The 15689-nt window shown below is 49.8% G+C and overlaps 1 protein-coding gene across 1 annotated transcript in view; it reads left to right on the top strand.

The window, feature by feature from the left end:
• Positions 1-5612: 5612 nt before the first annotated feature.
• The window catches only part of LOC123752436 (melanoma-associated antigen C1-like), a 38235-nt gene continuing 28158 nt past the window's right edge, over positions 5613-15689 (top strand). Inside the window, exons 1-3 of the mRNA XM_069322728.1 lie at positions 5613-5843; positions 12640-12764; positions 13838-14285. Of these exons, the coding sequence (XP_069178829.1) occupies positions 5613-5843; positions 12640-12764; positions 13838-14285 (804 nt within the window). The remainder of the gene's footprint in view (positions 5844-12639; positions 12765-13837; positions 14286-15689) is intronic.

Below are 15689 nucleotides of genomic sequence, written 5' to 3'. Positions count from 1 at the left end.
AGATAGCGGAAGAGGAGAGGAAAGCACGGAGAGCAAGGAGAGGAGAGCGAGGAATTAGTAGGAGAGGGAGGCATTGCCACTATAGAATGAAATATTGGATATAGCATGTATAGCAGAGAGAGGAGGGTAGACGGAGGAGAGGTTAGGGTGAATTGGAAGGATAGGAAAGAAGGGAGGGGGGGGTAGATGGGGGGGAAGGGATAGGAGAGAGAGGGGGGGGGGAGATGGGGAGAGGGATAAGGAGTGGGAACGAGGGGAGGGCCTCTAGTGCGCCCTGGGTGAGAGAGGAGCCACCATATGCGGCGGGCAACTCTCCCCAATTTTTGGTGAAATAATCCCTTCGTAATCCCCGTAATCCCCGCCTTCCCTCGCTGTCAATCCCTAATCCCTCAGGGGTCCGAAACCAAAAGCTGTCGTGGGATTTACGGTTCTATCGACTTGCGTAATAGATATTATTTTCCTGGCGGGGACCCGTCCCTGGTGGCCTGGTGTGTGTCGAGGTTTTCGCAAAACTTTTTGATTCACAGGAAAATACTGGACTGGAGGCTTTTGCCTTTCATAATCGCTCACCAAATGGCTTGTAATCTAATTCCTAATGTGTACGCCTCTGCGTGCATGTACGGATTGGAATGTGCTGCTGTGCGCGTGAGTAGATGTGTATGCATAGCTGCGTAGCTTCAGGGATAGGCGTATTTGCGTACAGGCACGTATACATATGCGTACGTTCACAGGTATGCGCATATATACACGTTAATGAGGACACAGGCAATGGGTTCATGTGTATAGACACTCAGCCATGTGTAAATAAAAAGCGTACACGTATCAAGATACACGTATCAAGACACACTAGGTGTACACAACAATGTCTTTACCGTACGCACACAAACTGAGCACCGGCCTACACACACACACTAGGCAGTGATGTGGTGGAGGCTGACTCCATACACAGTTTCAAATGTAGATATGATAGAGCCCAGTAGGCTCAGGGATCTGTACACCAGTTGATTGACGGTTGAGAGGCGGGACCAAAGAGCCAGAGCTCAACCCCCGCAAGCACAATTAGGTGAGTACAATTAGGTCAGTACACACACACACACACACACACACAGGGATAGGACTAACGTGTAACAAAGAGTCTCTGCAATTACAAAGCGAAGTGGACCCCGTATGTAAGAGGTACGAGACCACCACCAGAGGAACGGACCTCAAGTAAACCACTGACGAAACCTGTTCATCTTTACTTATCCAACAGGAAGTCATCTGTATTTGTCCAGTGACATAGTATAGTGGAACAAGAGACTTCGACTAGGCACCCCGCAGGGAGGTGTCCTCAGTCCTACCTTATTTAATATCTTAATTAATAAACACGCTGTTAAACTCTGTACCGAGAAAACCCAACGTGCACATCATTAGCTATGCTGATGATATAATGATACACACCACTGGGTATGCTGATGATACACACCACTGGGTATGCTGATGATACACACCACTGGGTATGCTGATACACACCACTGGGTATGCTGATGATACACACCACTGGGTATGCTGATGATACACACCACTGGGTATGCTGATGATACACACCACTGGGTATGCTGATGATACACACCACTGGGTATGCTGATACCACTGGGTATACTGATACACACCACTGGGTATGCTGATGATATAATGATACACACCACTGGGTATGCTGATGATATAATGATACACACCACTGGGTATGCTGATGATATAATGATACACACCACTGGGTATGCTGATACCACTGGGTATACTGATACACACCACTGGGTATGCTGATGATATACTGATACACACCACTGGGTATGCTGATGATATAATGATACACACCACTGGGTATGCTGATGATATAATGATACACACCACTGGGTATGCTGATGATATAATGATACACACCACTGGGTATGCTGATGATATAATGATACACACCACTGGGTATGCTAACACGCAGAACACTCTTAACTCTGCATTAGACTCATGTCAGGACCTAGGGTTAGTCATCTCAGCAGAGAAAACAAAGATACACAATCGGCGCCCACCCAGGCAGGGAGGAGCTGTTCGCAAGATGCAACTGTCTGATGGCTCCCAGCTTGACTATGTAAACAGATTCAAATACCTTGGCCTTGAGGTGGCCACTGTATGGTCCTGTTGTATTCAGACTCTGTCGTCAGTATAAGGAGAGGCTCCGAGCTCTCAAGGCTGTTGCAGGTTATCACTCAGGCTATGGTGCCAATGTCAGAATTCTCAAAAAGTTCCACCTTGCATACATCAGATCTTTATAGTGGATTATTCTGCATCTTTGCTTGTTTTCGTGCCTGAAAGAAAGTTTGGAGGGCTTGAAAAATTGCAGAACGAAGCCTTGAAGATAATCCTTGGGTGTCCTCGTACCACAAAGATACTTAACATGAGAAAGGAATTTAATATTCCGAGCGTCGTTGATCGAGTTACTGAAATTAACTGTCAAATTGGTATGAAAATGTTTAGGCTAACTCATCCTAACCCTTGCACAGAAGCTCTACAGAATTTCTTTCTTAAAGGTCAACATTGTCCCAAATTGATAACTAAAACTGGAACTGAACACAGAATGTATCTGATTTATAATTTGTACCAAGAGAGAGACAATAACGGCATCTTCCTGCACCGTGGGAGATTACACCCTATTCCGTTTTAATCCCTCCCTTTCCACACAAGGAGCAAATTAGAGATCAGCCCAAACTTCGTCTTGAGGCAAAGCTTAGCGCCTTAAGCCATATTGATGCTCTGTCCACAGAGCATTCTCTCTCTCAAATCATATACACTGATGGTTCCCTACACCGCACCACGGGTGCAGCTGGAAGTGCAGTTGTCCTGACAATGGGCGATGGCTTATATTTTGAGTGGGGAGTCCGTATAAACAACTGGGCCTCTACCCTTCAGACCGAACTAGTTGCCTTGCTTTAGCACTGAAATGTGTAGACTTGATACATTAATTGTAAGTGATTATTTATCATCCTTAATTGCTCTCAACTCTTTAAGACATAACTGTAACTTGCTCGTGACTGAGGCTAAACAAATACAATTAAAAAAAGAGGGTCCATTTCATGTGGTCTCCATCTCATGTTGGCCTCCGAATGCATGATAAGAGCTAATGAGTTAGCCAAAGAATCTGCCTTTAAAACAAACGTTGAGTATAACTTTGGATGGTCAATAAACAGTCTGAGAGCAATAGTACACCGAGAACTTCAACAAATTCTTGTAGATCTGAGGCAAAGTGAAATCGACACCAGTAATTCCATCTATCATCATACTATCATGCAAGAGGAGCCACACATCTATGGTTCATCCAATAAAATCAGCAGACTTCTAGATGTTACTACTGCTCGGCTTAGACTCGGTTACAAGTATCTCTGGGAATTCTCATTATCTGTTGATGTAGACCTGACCAAATGTAAACTGTGTCAACAAAATTATTCGCACACCCTCCGTCACTATGTGATGGAGTGCGAAAAGATACGTGAATTCAGAGACAATTCTATAACAAATGTTGCAGAGATGTGTATATGTTTCTTTCAAAATGATCTATCAGAAATTTTAGCCAAATATCCCCAGTTTGCTAACTGTAGGTAGTAACTAAGTGATTGTAACCTATCCACCACTGCCCACTGGATGGGGGGCGGTGTGCAGGACAAACATATCAATTGTGACACTAGCTCTCCACATATGTCAGTTGCTTAATTTAGAAACTATACTTGTGGCCGATCTCGATCCCATTGATGATGTGAGGATGTGCAATGAATTTTGTAACTAGCTCATCAAGACTGTAACTTGTTTACTTAAATGAATTGTGGGGTTCAGTCCCTGAGCCCATTATGTGCCTCTGTAACCCTTTCCACTACCGCCCACAAGATGGGTATGGGGTGCATAATAAATGAACTAAACTAAACTAACTTTCCTCAATCATGGCGGCAAACCTTACAATCATGGCGGCAAACCTTACAATCATGGCGGCAAACCTTACAATCATGGCGGCAAACCTTACAATCATGGCGGCAAACCTTATATTCATGACACCGTTTATAAGTTCCGAAGCGCTGCGATGTTTATTATTATAATAAGCTTGGGATGGAATTTTCGAAGCTCGTAATTTCTTTAATAAATGATACGTATAACTAGCATACGTACCAACATACACGCCAACATGGTGCATTTACCAACATACACGCCAACATGGTGCATTTACCAACATACACGCCAACATGGTGCATTTACCAACATACACGCCAACATGGTGCATTTACCAACATACACGCCAACATGGTGCATTTACCAACATACACGCCAACATGGTGCATTTACCAACATACACGCCAACATGGTGCATTTACCAACATACACGCCAACATGGTGCATTTACCAACATACACGCCAACATGGTGCATTTACCAACATACACGCCAACATGGTGCATTTACCAACATACACGCCAACATGGTGCATTTACCAACATACACGCCAACATGGTGCATTTACCAACATACACGCCAACATGGTGCATTTACCAACATACACGCCAACATGGTGCATTTACCAACATACACGCCAACATGGTGCATTTACCAACATACACGCCAACATGGTGCATTTACCAACATACACGCCAACATGGTGCATTTACCAACATACACGCCAACATAAGTACTCTCTTAAAGTCTCATAGTTGAATAACTTGATCATCAAAATTAGTGGCGACGACCAACTGTTGTTATAGATTCAGCTACTCGGAACAAGTTCCAAGTAGCACGGGCTATGGTGATCCCGTAACTTACCTGGCACAGGGGCGGGGCAAGTAGCACGGGCTATGGTGAGCCCGTAACTTACCTGGCACAGGAGCGGGGCAAGTAGCACGGGCTATGGTAAGCCCGTAACTTACCTGGCACAGGAGCGGGGCAAGTAGCACGGGCTATGGTAAGCCCATAACTTACCTGGCACAGGAGCGGGGCAAGTAGCACGGGCTATGGTAAGCCCGTAACTTACCTGGCACAGGAGCGGGGCAAGTAGCACTGGCTATGGTGAGCCCGTAACTTACCTGGCACAGGAGCGGGGCAAGTAGCACGGGCTATGGTGAGCCCGTAACTTACCTGGCACAGGAGCGGGGCAAGTAGCACTGGCTATGGTGAGCCCGTAACTTACCTGGCACAGGAGCGGGGCAAGTAGCACTGGCTATGGTGAGCCCGTAACTTACCTGGCACAGGAGCGGGGCAAGTAGCACTGGCTATGGTGAGCCCGTAACTTACCTGGCACAGGAGCGGGGCAAGTAGCACGGGCTATGGTGAGCCCTGTAACTTACCTGGCACAGGAGCGGGGCAAGTAGCACTGGCTATGGTGAGCCCGTAACTTACCTGGCACAGGAGCGGGGCAAGTAGCACGGGCTATGGTAAGCCCATAACTTACGTGGCACAGGAGCGGGGCAAGTAGCACGGGCTATGGTAAGCCCATAACTTACGTGGCACAGGAGCGGGGCAAGTAGCACGGGCTATGGTGAGCCCGTAGTGGACTCACCTGGCACAGGAGCGGTGCTGGACGACCCACTACAGATCCCAGGATATATGCCAGGACGGAAGCACGAGGGCGAGGAGGAGGACCGCTCTCCTCCTCCTCCATCTCAGACGAGAAAAAAGTGCCGACAGTCTGCCTCTGAGGAGGTTGTCATTAGAGTTAAACAACAGCCACAAAATCCAAAGTATTGGATCCACTCGGAAACATCTAGCCACCTTTCCTTGCACCAGCTCCCTACAACAGAAAATCTGCAGGCGATGAGTCACAATAACGTGGCTGAAGTATGTTGACCAGACCACACACTAGAAATTGAAGGGACGACGACGTTTCGGTCCGTCCTGGACCATTCTCAAGTCTCAAGTCGATGAAACGTCGTCGTCCCTTCAATTTCTAGTGTGTGGTCTGGTCAACAGAAAATCTATTGAAAGAAAATTCCCCACCATTTCCCCCCACTCCCTCGTCCAATGCCTTGCTAAATGGTCTGATGTTCTCATCAGAAAATTTGGAAAATCAAGTGATCTGATGTTCCCATCACTGAAATATAAGAAAAAGCTAAAAAAAAATGAAGTGAAAATATGAAATATATTTCTGCCCTTTCTGCAAAGGGCAGAAAATTTTCTGCCCTTTGCAGAAAATAGATATCAGGGAGTTAGACAACTGTTGTGGATCGCATCCCGCGGAAGGCCAAGTGCCACCTCTATGAGCCTAACAGGCTCTCTGTCCCTGACAAAGAAACTGGGAAGCGCTGCCTTCAGCGCTGTTCCCATGACAATCATGAAGCGTGTAGGGCATTACTCTTCATATTAAGCCAATATTATTTCCCCTAACCTCCCTCTTATGGGCTCACCATAGCCCGTGCTACATGGACATGTCGGTGTGAGTGGCTACATCTACAACAACAAGAACCCCCTTACCTCAGTCTAGAGCAGCGTGGGAAACCTCACAGGAGCAGCTCGCTCTAATTTATCTAAGCGATGGCATAGGTTTGTTAATTCATGACTCTTAGAACGCACGCGCGCGCGTGTGTGTGTGTGTGTGTGTGTGTGTGTGTGTGTGTGTGTGTGTGTGTGTGTGTGTGTGTGTGTGTGTGTGTGCGCGTGTGTGTACCCCCTGACAGCGCCCGGGGATAAACTTAATGTCCCTCACCTTTACCTTTTTAAACTGATGAGGGAACTATGTCCCCCCCCCCGCCCCCTCCCCTCCAGCACCTGGTGGTCACGTGGCACCCTCGTATCCCCACCCTCCACCACACGTGTCTGGAGCCTCCACCACACGTGTCTGGAGCCTCCACCACACGTGTCTGGAGCCTCCACCACACGTGTCTGGAGCCTCAACCACACGTGTCTGGAGCCTCCACCACACGTGTGGTGGAGCCTCCACCACACGTGTCTGGAGCCTCCACCACACGTGTCTGGAGCCTCCACCACCACCCGTCCCCACTACAACAACAACAGCAACAGCCACGCCAGACGCCGTCACGTCAACACTGTCTTAATCAATACTAACCATCGGGCTTATCAATACTAAATCCCTCGAGACCCATTCTCAGCCTCAGTGTCTCCACATCACCACCAACCAGGTATACATCTTGAGGTTATCTTGAGATGATTTCGGGGCTTTAGTGTCCCCGCGGCCCGGTCCTCGACCAAGCCTCCACCCCCAGGAAGCAGCCCGTGACAGCTGACTAGCACCCAGGTACCTATTTTACTGCTAGGTAACAGGGGCATAGGGTGAAAGAAACTCTGCCCATTGTTTCTCGCCGGCGCCCGGGATCGAACCCAGGACCACAGGATCACAAGTCCAGTGTGCTGTCCGCTCGGCCGATCGGCTCCCTACATGAACACTAAAAATATATAACTTGCCCACATGTAATTTCAATGCCAATCTCCCCCCTCACATCAATACCACCCTCCACCACATCAATACCACCCTCCACCACATCAATACCACCCTCCACCACATCAATACCACCCTCCACCACATCAATACCACCCTCCACCACATCAATACCACCCTCCCCCTCCCCCATCAATGCTGACTGCACATCGAACCCCCCCCCCTCCACATCAACAGTAGTACTAAAACTTGTACCACGACAGCTCCTCCACAACCACCACAGACATCCGCCATTCCACATTTCTTCAGTAAAGCAACGACCATAACAACCAAATCAACGTCTCAATATAACGCAACAAGTTCAATATCAAATGAGCATCTCTACAGTCTCGTTCATTTCCCGCGTCATCTCGCCCCCAGAGTGCTATACCCGAGGCGTGAATCACCGCCCAAGGCAGCGTCGGCAGCGTCGGCCGCGCCCAGCATCATTGGTAAATAAACTTTTCCAAGTAGCACAAAGGGCCTCTGAAGGAGCTTCTTGCCAAGTTTTAGTTCAGATCGAGTCGGGGTGTAATTATGGCCGGACGTTAGTGCATAATGAAAGCTTAAGTGGCCGGGTAACTGGGGCTTAAGGTCACTCGTAGTTCAACACTTTTAAAAATGGCACTCTCCATGGCGCCGCCCCCCCCCCCCGGTCGCTTGCGGCACTCTCCACGGTCACTTCCCCCGTCACTTCTGAGGGGGCCAGTGTTGGTGCCTGTTTACTGTGTTTACTGTGCCTGATATGTGTTCATATCTTCGCTATGTTGGCCTTGTCCCATCCTATGTGGGCCCCATCACCTTCGAGCTCTGTACCTTCAGCCCATCACTTCTTGACCCTGTACCCTTTGCCCATCTCTCACTTCGACACACTGCTTCTCGAACCTTTCTTTCCCGGACCATTATTCACTCACCCCCCCCCCCTCCCGTCCCCTCCCTTCACCCGGCCCATCACCCCCCCCCCACCCCTTCCCCGCCCCTCACCCGACCCATCTCTTCGCGCTGATTGCCTCTTCATGAGCAAATACTTCCCATGCCAATCCCCCCGCCCCATCATCCTTTCCCATCCCTACTGGGCCCATCAGCATAAAGGTTCAGAGCGCTGCGCCCTTCCCCCAGCCAGGGGCCCCGGGGGCCACACTCGTTATGGTCACCTAATTGCTTGTTGATCACCGTCGTCACGTGACCCGTGTTCCGCTGTGGGGGCGAGACGGCCGATATGGCGACTGGTGGTCGTGACGTGGCCCGTGACTGGTGGTCGTGACGTGGCCCGTGACTGGTGGTCGTGACGTGGCCCGTGACTGGTGGTCGTGACGTGGCCCGTGACTGGTGGTCGTGACGTGGCCCGTGACTGGTGGTCGTGACGTGGCCCGTGACTGGTGGTCGTGACGTGGCCCGTGACTGGTGGTCGTGACGTGGCCCGTGACTGTGGCCCGTCACGTCACCCAGGTGAAGTCTGCATGAGCTCTACCTTCTACAGGTTACAAGGCAATAAAGCCGAGCACACATTACATTTCGAACACCTGTTGACCGTCTATTACGAGGCCAGCTACAGAGAGACAGAGTCCTCACACTGCGCACGAGACATCACAGATCAACTGGACTGGTCAACCAGGCTGTTGAACGCGGCTGCTCGCAGCCTGACGTATGAATCACAGCCTAGTTGATCAGGTATCCTTTGGAGGTGTTTATCCAGTTCTCTCTTGAACACTGTGAGGGGCCGGCCAGTTATGCCCCTTATGTGTAGTGGAAGCGTGTTGAACAGTCTCGGGCCTCTGAAGTTGATAGAGTTCTCTCTCAGAGTACCTGTTGCACCTCTGCTCTTCAACGGGGGTGTTCTGCACATCCTGCCATGTCTTCTGGTCTCATGTGATATTATTTCTGCGTGCAGGTTTGGGACCAGCCCCTCTAATATTTCCCGCGTGTAAATTATTATGTATCTCTCCCGCCTGCGCTCAAGGGAATACAGATTTAGGCTCTTTAGTCGGTCCCAATAGTTTAGATGTTTTGCTGGGAGGATTCTAGCAGTAAAGGATCTCTGCACGCTCTCCAGGTCAGCAATTTCTCCAGCTTTGAAAGAGGCTGTCATTGTGCAGTAGTACTCCACTCTAGTAATCACTAGCGTCTTCAAGACTATCTATTTTATTGTGTTCTTTAAAGGTAAGGTCTTCCGACATGAGTACACCAAAATCCTTTACATTGCCTTTCCGTTCAATGTTATGATTTGACTGCGTTTTGTACGTGGTTTCCGTTTATATATTTTCATATTTTCCGTAGTGCATGAGCTGGAACTTATCTTCGTTAAACACCATATTATTTTACATCTGATTTACATCTGATTGGAGGTTTGCCGTGTCCTCTATGTTGTCTACTCTCATAAAAATCCTAGTATCATCTGCAAAGGATGATACAGTACTATTAGATTGTGCCCTTGTCTATGTCCGATATGAGGATGAGAAAAAGTACTGGAGCAAGCACAGTACCCTGGGGGACTGAGCTCTTCACGGTTGATGGACCGGATTTTATTTTGTTGACTATTACACATTGGGTTCTGTTAGTCAGGAAATTGTAGATACATCTGCCTATTTTTCCGGTAATTCCTTTTGAACACATTTTGTGTGCAATAACACCATCTTGAGGTTATCTTGAGATGATTTCGGGGCTTTTTTTTAGTGTCCCCGCGGCCCGGTCCTCGACCAGGCCTCCACCCCCAGGAAGCAGCCCGTGACAGCTGACTAACACCCAGGTACCTATTTTACTGCTAGGTAACAGGGGCATAGGGTGAAAGAAACTCTGCCCATTGTTTCTCGCCGGCGCCTGGGATCGAACCCAGGACCACAGGATCACAAGTCCAGTGTGCTGTCCGCTCGGCCGACCGGCTCCCTAAATGTGACCATGGTCACATTTGTTGAAGACTTTTGCGAAATTTGTGTAAATTACATCAGCGTTTTGTTTGTCTTCCATAGCATCTAATGCCATGTCATAGTGGTCCAGCAACTGTGACAGGCAAGAGCGCCCAGTTGTGAACCCATGTTATCAGGGGTTATCGAGATGCTGCGCTTCTCGAACCGTCTCAGTAGCAGTGCTAGACCGTCTGAATAGCGTGTATATTCATCAATGGCAATTCACTTTCCTCGGCTGTCAATTACCTTATTGCTTGTGAGTCAGCCTCCAGGTACAGATGAAACAGTTGTTTTCGTTTGTAGAAATCAAGGCGCAGGAAAGGTTGTGGAAGCATGACAGGTGACGCTGAGGAAGGGTGGGAGTGATGAGTGATGGAGAGGAAGGGAGGGGAGGGAAAGGAGGGAAGGAGAGGAGGGGTGGGTGGGAGGAGAAGGAAGGGAGGGAGGTACGAAGGGGAGGGAGGGGGGGATGAATGAGAAGGAAGGAAGGACGGAGAGGAAGAAGGGGAGGGAAAGGAGGGGAGGGAAAGGAGGGGAGGGAAAGGAGGGGAGGGAAGGGAAAGGAAGGGAACTATCAGGAGAATGTGCCAAACCATTACGACTATATAGCACTTGGAAGGGGGTCAGGATAAGCGTTTGACATAGGAGGGGGAGGTGGTGGCCAACCACTTGGAGGGTCGGGGATTGAACGCCGACCTGCAGGAAGCAAGACCGTCGCTCTACCTTCCAGTCCAAGTGGTTGGGCAGGGAAGGGAGGGAAAAATGATGATAGTGAGAAGGAAGCCAACATCTGTGTAACATTAAAGTGACACAGACTGTTGATGATAATTTTGATGAATATGGTGATATTATTCATGACAATAAGATGCTAATTATACACAAAAATGACAACGGTAATAAACACAATTATATTGAAAGATAAACATTAAGTAACGCTGATAACGACCACGATATTGATAACGGTAACAATGATGAAGATAACGAGGATAGCGAGGACCTGGACACTCCGGTCTGGGGACCCCGGGTGGACCACGTGGCCGGCCGCGCCAAGCTCCTCCTCCCGCAGCAGCAGCAGGAGGAGCGCCACGCCCACGCCCCGCCCACTCCTCCCTCCTGGCTCCACCCACAGCCTCGCCCACAGTCATGGCACCCACCACAGGAAAGCATTTTACCCCCACTCCCCCCCCCCATCTTATCCATAACAAGCCATCATCTTACTGTCGTTCACTGTCTCATGAGAGTCATGTTTTTCTTCCCATTGAAAATTGTAATAATTGAAAGCGTTTAAAAATAAATAAATAAATGGCCTCGTGCTGCTATGATGGACCTAAGAAAGCAAAAGACGGTGATTCTCAATGAGATTCCATTCTCAAGTCGATGACCATCGACTTGAGAATGGTCCAGGACGGACCGAAACGTCGTCGTCCCTTCACTTTCTAGTGTGTGGTCTGGTCAACATATTTCAGCCACGTTATTGTGACTCCTCGTCTGCATATATATTTTATATTCAGTGTATGCAACCCTAACAGTTGTCTAACTCCTGATGGATGAACAGAGTTGCCCAACCACTTGGACCGTCGGGAATTGAACGCCGACCTGCATGAAGCGAGACCGTCACTCTACCGTCCAGCCCATGTGGTTGAGAATTATGACAGGTTTTCAAATAATTCTTGCTACTTCAATAATCAGTTTATCATGTCTCGTGGACACGTACATAGCGCAGTGGTTAAAGTACTCGCCTCGCAAGCACCAGGACCCCGAGTTCGATTCGCGGGCAGGGCGGGTCTTTTGGGCACGATTCGACCCTTACAAGTGCTTTGTCTGTTCACCCTAGCCATCTTAGGGCGGGTATTTTAGGAACGATTCGACCCTTACAAGTGTTTTGTCTGTTCACCCTAGCCATCCTAGGTCACCCTAGGGAACCGGTCGGCCGAGCGGACAGCACACTGGACTTGTGATCCTGTGGTCCCGGGTTCGATCCCGGGCGCCGGCGAGAAACAATGGGCAGAGTTTCTTTCACCCTATGCCCCTGTTACCTAGCAGTAAAATAGGTACCTGGGTGTTAGTCAGCTGTCGCGGGCTGCTTCCTGGGGGTGGAGGCCTGGTCGAGGACCGGGCCGCGGGGACACTAAAAGCCCCGAAATCATCTGAAGATGATTTGATGATCATCAAGAAGATAGACATAAATAGGGCCCCCAGGGTGTTAGTCGACTGCTGTGGCTCCACTCCAAGGTTAGTGTACTATACACTCCACTTTTGGGTTGTTGTCATCAAGAATTTGTGAATATTTATACCCAAGAATAATTATACAAATGTAAAGAACTTGGCAATATATGAAGTGTTTACTCTTCTTGGCAAGCTCTTGGCTCCTGCAGCCACATTGAGTGCAGTGATTGGTAACGTGGAGTGCATTCGCACTCTCAGGTAACTGCACCCGTCCTGTTGGTCGGATGCACTCGAACCAGTTTGGTAACTAAGGATGCACTCGGCGGGTTTAGCAACAAAGAACATGAACTCTCCAAGTTCGAACGTAATGAATATTCTCTCTCTTTCAAGTCCTTTGAAAAGTTACCACCGCGCAGTTTAACAAAGAATGTGCCCACCTTGTTGTGTGTGTGTGTGTGTGTGTGTGTGTGTGTGTGTGTGTGTGTGTATTCACCTAATTGTGCTTGCGGGGGTTGAGCTTTGGCTCTTTGGTCCCGCCTCTCAACAGTCAATCAACTGATGTACAGATTCCTGAGCCTACTGGGCTCTATGGTGTGTGTGTGTGTGTGTGTGTGTGTGTGTGTGTGTGTGTGTGTGTGTGTGTGTGTGTTTGTGTGTGTGTGTGTATTCACCTAGTTGTGTTTGCGGGGGTTGAGCTTTGCTCTTTCGGCCCGCCTCTCAACTGTCAATCAACTGTTTACTAACTACTTTTTTTTCTCACACCACACACACACACACCAGGAAGTAGCCCGTGATAGCTGACTAACTTCCAGGTACCTATTTACTGCTAGGTAACAGGGGCATTCAGGGTGAAAGAAACTTTGCCAATTTGTTTCTTCCTGGTGCGGGAATCGAACCCGCGCCACAGAATTACAAGCCCTGCGCGCTATCCACCAGGCTACCAGGCCCCCCCCCCCAGCAAACAAAGTGTGTGTGTGTGTGTGTGTGTGTGTGTGTGTGTGTGTGTGTGTGTGTGTGTGTGTGTGTGTGTGTGTGTGTGTGTGTGTGTGTGTGCTTGCTTCGCGCAACAAAAACCCTATAGGAGGAACATATTTTATTCAAATATGTTGACAACCTGCTCACGGCCCACAGTGTGAGCGCCGGGTGAGAGCGCCGGGTGAGAGCGCCGGGTGAGAGCGCCGAGTGAGAGCGCCGGGTGAGAGCGCCCAGAGAGACCTCTGGTGGTCGGAGCTCATTACCACCGTGGGAGAACACAACACAGGTAGGAAGCCCCAGTCTCCAGTGGTATCCTTAATGAACCTGTGAAGTACTAAGGGTGGGATAACCCCCAGTACTAACGGTCGGCAATGGCCGCTGGTGCCTCGGCTGATGCTGGTGCCTCGGCTGCCGCTGGTGCCTCGGCTGCCGCTGGTGCCTCGGCTGCCGCTGGTGCCTCCGCTGCCGCTGGTGCCTCAGCTGCCGCTGGTGCCTCAGCTGCCGCTGGTGCCTCAGCTGCCGCTGGTGCCTCAGCTGCCGCTGGTGCCTCAGCTGCCGCTGGTGCCTCAGCTGCCGCTGGTGCCTCAGCTGCCGCTGGTGCCTCAGCTGCCGCTGGTACCTCAGCTGCCGCTGGTGCCTCAGCTGCCGCTGGTACCTCAGCTGTCGCTGGTGCCTCAGCTGCCGCTGGTGCCTCAGCTGCCGCTGGTGCCTCAGCTGCCGCTGGTACCTCAGCTGCCGCTGGTGCTTCAGCTGCCGCTGGTGCCTCAGCTGCCGCTGGTGCCTCAGCTGCCGCTGGTGCCTCTGGTGAGAGAACGCGGGTAATGGGAGCCCCACCACGAGATTGACACTGGATTATGAAATATAATTGGTGGTCTTCTTACAAACATATTAACGGGAAAGTGACTCAAGAGAGAGAAAGGGGAGAGGAAGAGGGGACATGATATGCCAATGTAGCCCCCCTCCCACCCACACACACGTCGATAGAAGAGAGAGAGAGAGAGAGAGAGAGAGAGAGAGAGAGAGAGAGAGAGAGAGAGAGAGAGAGAGAGAGAGAGAGAGAGAGAGAGAGAGAGAGAGAGAGAGAGGAGAGAGAGAGAGAGAGAGAGAGAGAGAGAGAGAGAGAGAGAGAGAGAGAGAGAGAGAGAGAGAGGAGAGAGAGGAGAGAGAGAGAGAGAGAGAGAGAGAGAGAGAGAGAGAGAGAGAGAGAGAGAGAGAGAGAGAGAGAGAGAGAGAGAGAGAGAGAGAGAGAGAGAGAGATGATAAAGACGTATAAAATACTTTGAGGTGGGAGAGGGGGGATTGACTCAGTGGAAAGAGGAAATGTTTACAATGAGCACCAATAACACAAGCGACCATTGACGGTAGCTTTAGGGACGGACGAGTCACAGCTTTAGAGACGGACGAGTCACAGCTTTAGAGACTGACGAGTCACAGCTTTAGAGACTGACGAGTCACAGCTTTAGAGACTGACGAGTCACAGCTTTAGGGACGGACGAGTCACAGCTTTAGAGACTGACGAGTCACAGCTTTAGGGACGGACGAGTCACAGCTTTAGAGACTGACGAGTCACAGCTTTAGAGACGGACGAGTCACAGCTTTAGAGACGGACGAGTCACAGCTTTAGAGACGGACGAGTCACAGCTTTAGAGACGGACGAGTCACAGCTTTAGAGACTGACGAGTCACAGCTTTAGAGACGGACGAGTCACAGCTTTAGAGACGGACGAGTCACAGCTTTAGAGACGGACGAGTCACAGCTTTAGAGACGGACGAGTCACAGCTTTAGAGACGGACGAGTCACAGCTTTAGAGACTGACGAGTCACAGCTTTAGGGACGGACGAGTCACAGCTTTAGAGACTGACGAGTCACAGCTTTAGGGACGGACGAGTCACAGCTTTAGAGACTGACGAGTCACAGCTTTAGAGACGGACGAGTCACAGCTTTAGAGACGGACGAGTCACAGCTTTAGAGACGGACGAGTCACAGCTTTAGAGACGGACGAGTCACAGCTTTAGAGACTGACGAGTCACAGCTTTAGAGACGGACGAGTCACAGCTTTAGAGACGGACGAGTCACAGCTTTAGAGACGGACGAGTCACAGCTTTAGAGACGGACGAGTCACAGCTTTAGAGACGGACGAGTCACAGCTTTAGAGACTGACGAGTCACAGCTTTAGAGACGGACGAGTCACAGCTTTAGAGACGGACG

Source organism: Procambarus clarkii, chromosome 1, assembly GCF_040958095.1.
Source record: "Procambarus clarkii isolate CNS0578487 chromosome 1, FALCON_Pclarkii_2.0, whole genome shotgun sequence".
NCBI classification, from domain to species: Eukaryota; Metazoa; Arthropoda; class Malacostraca; order Decapoda; family Cambaridae; genus Procambarus; species Procambarus clarkii.
The sequence above is the reverse complement of the archived record's forward strand: the minus strand, read 5'-3'. Positions and strand labels throughout refer to the sequence as shown.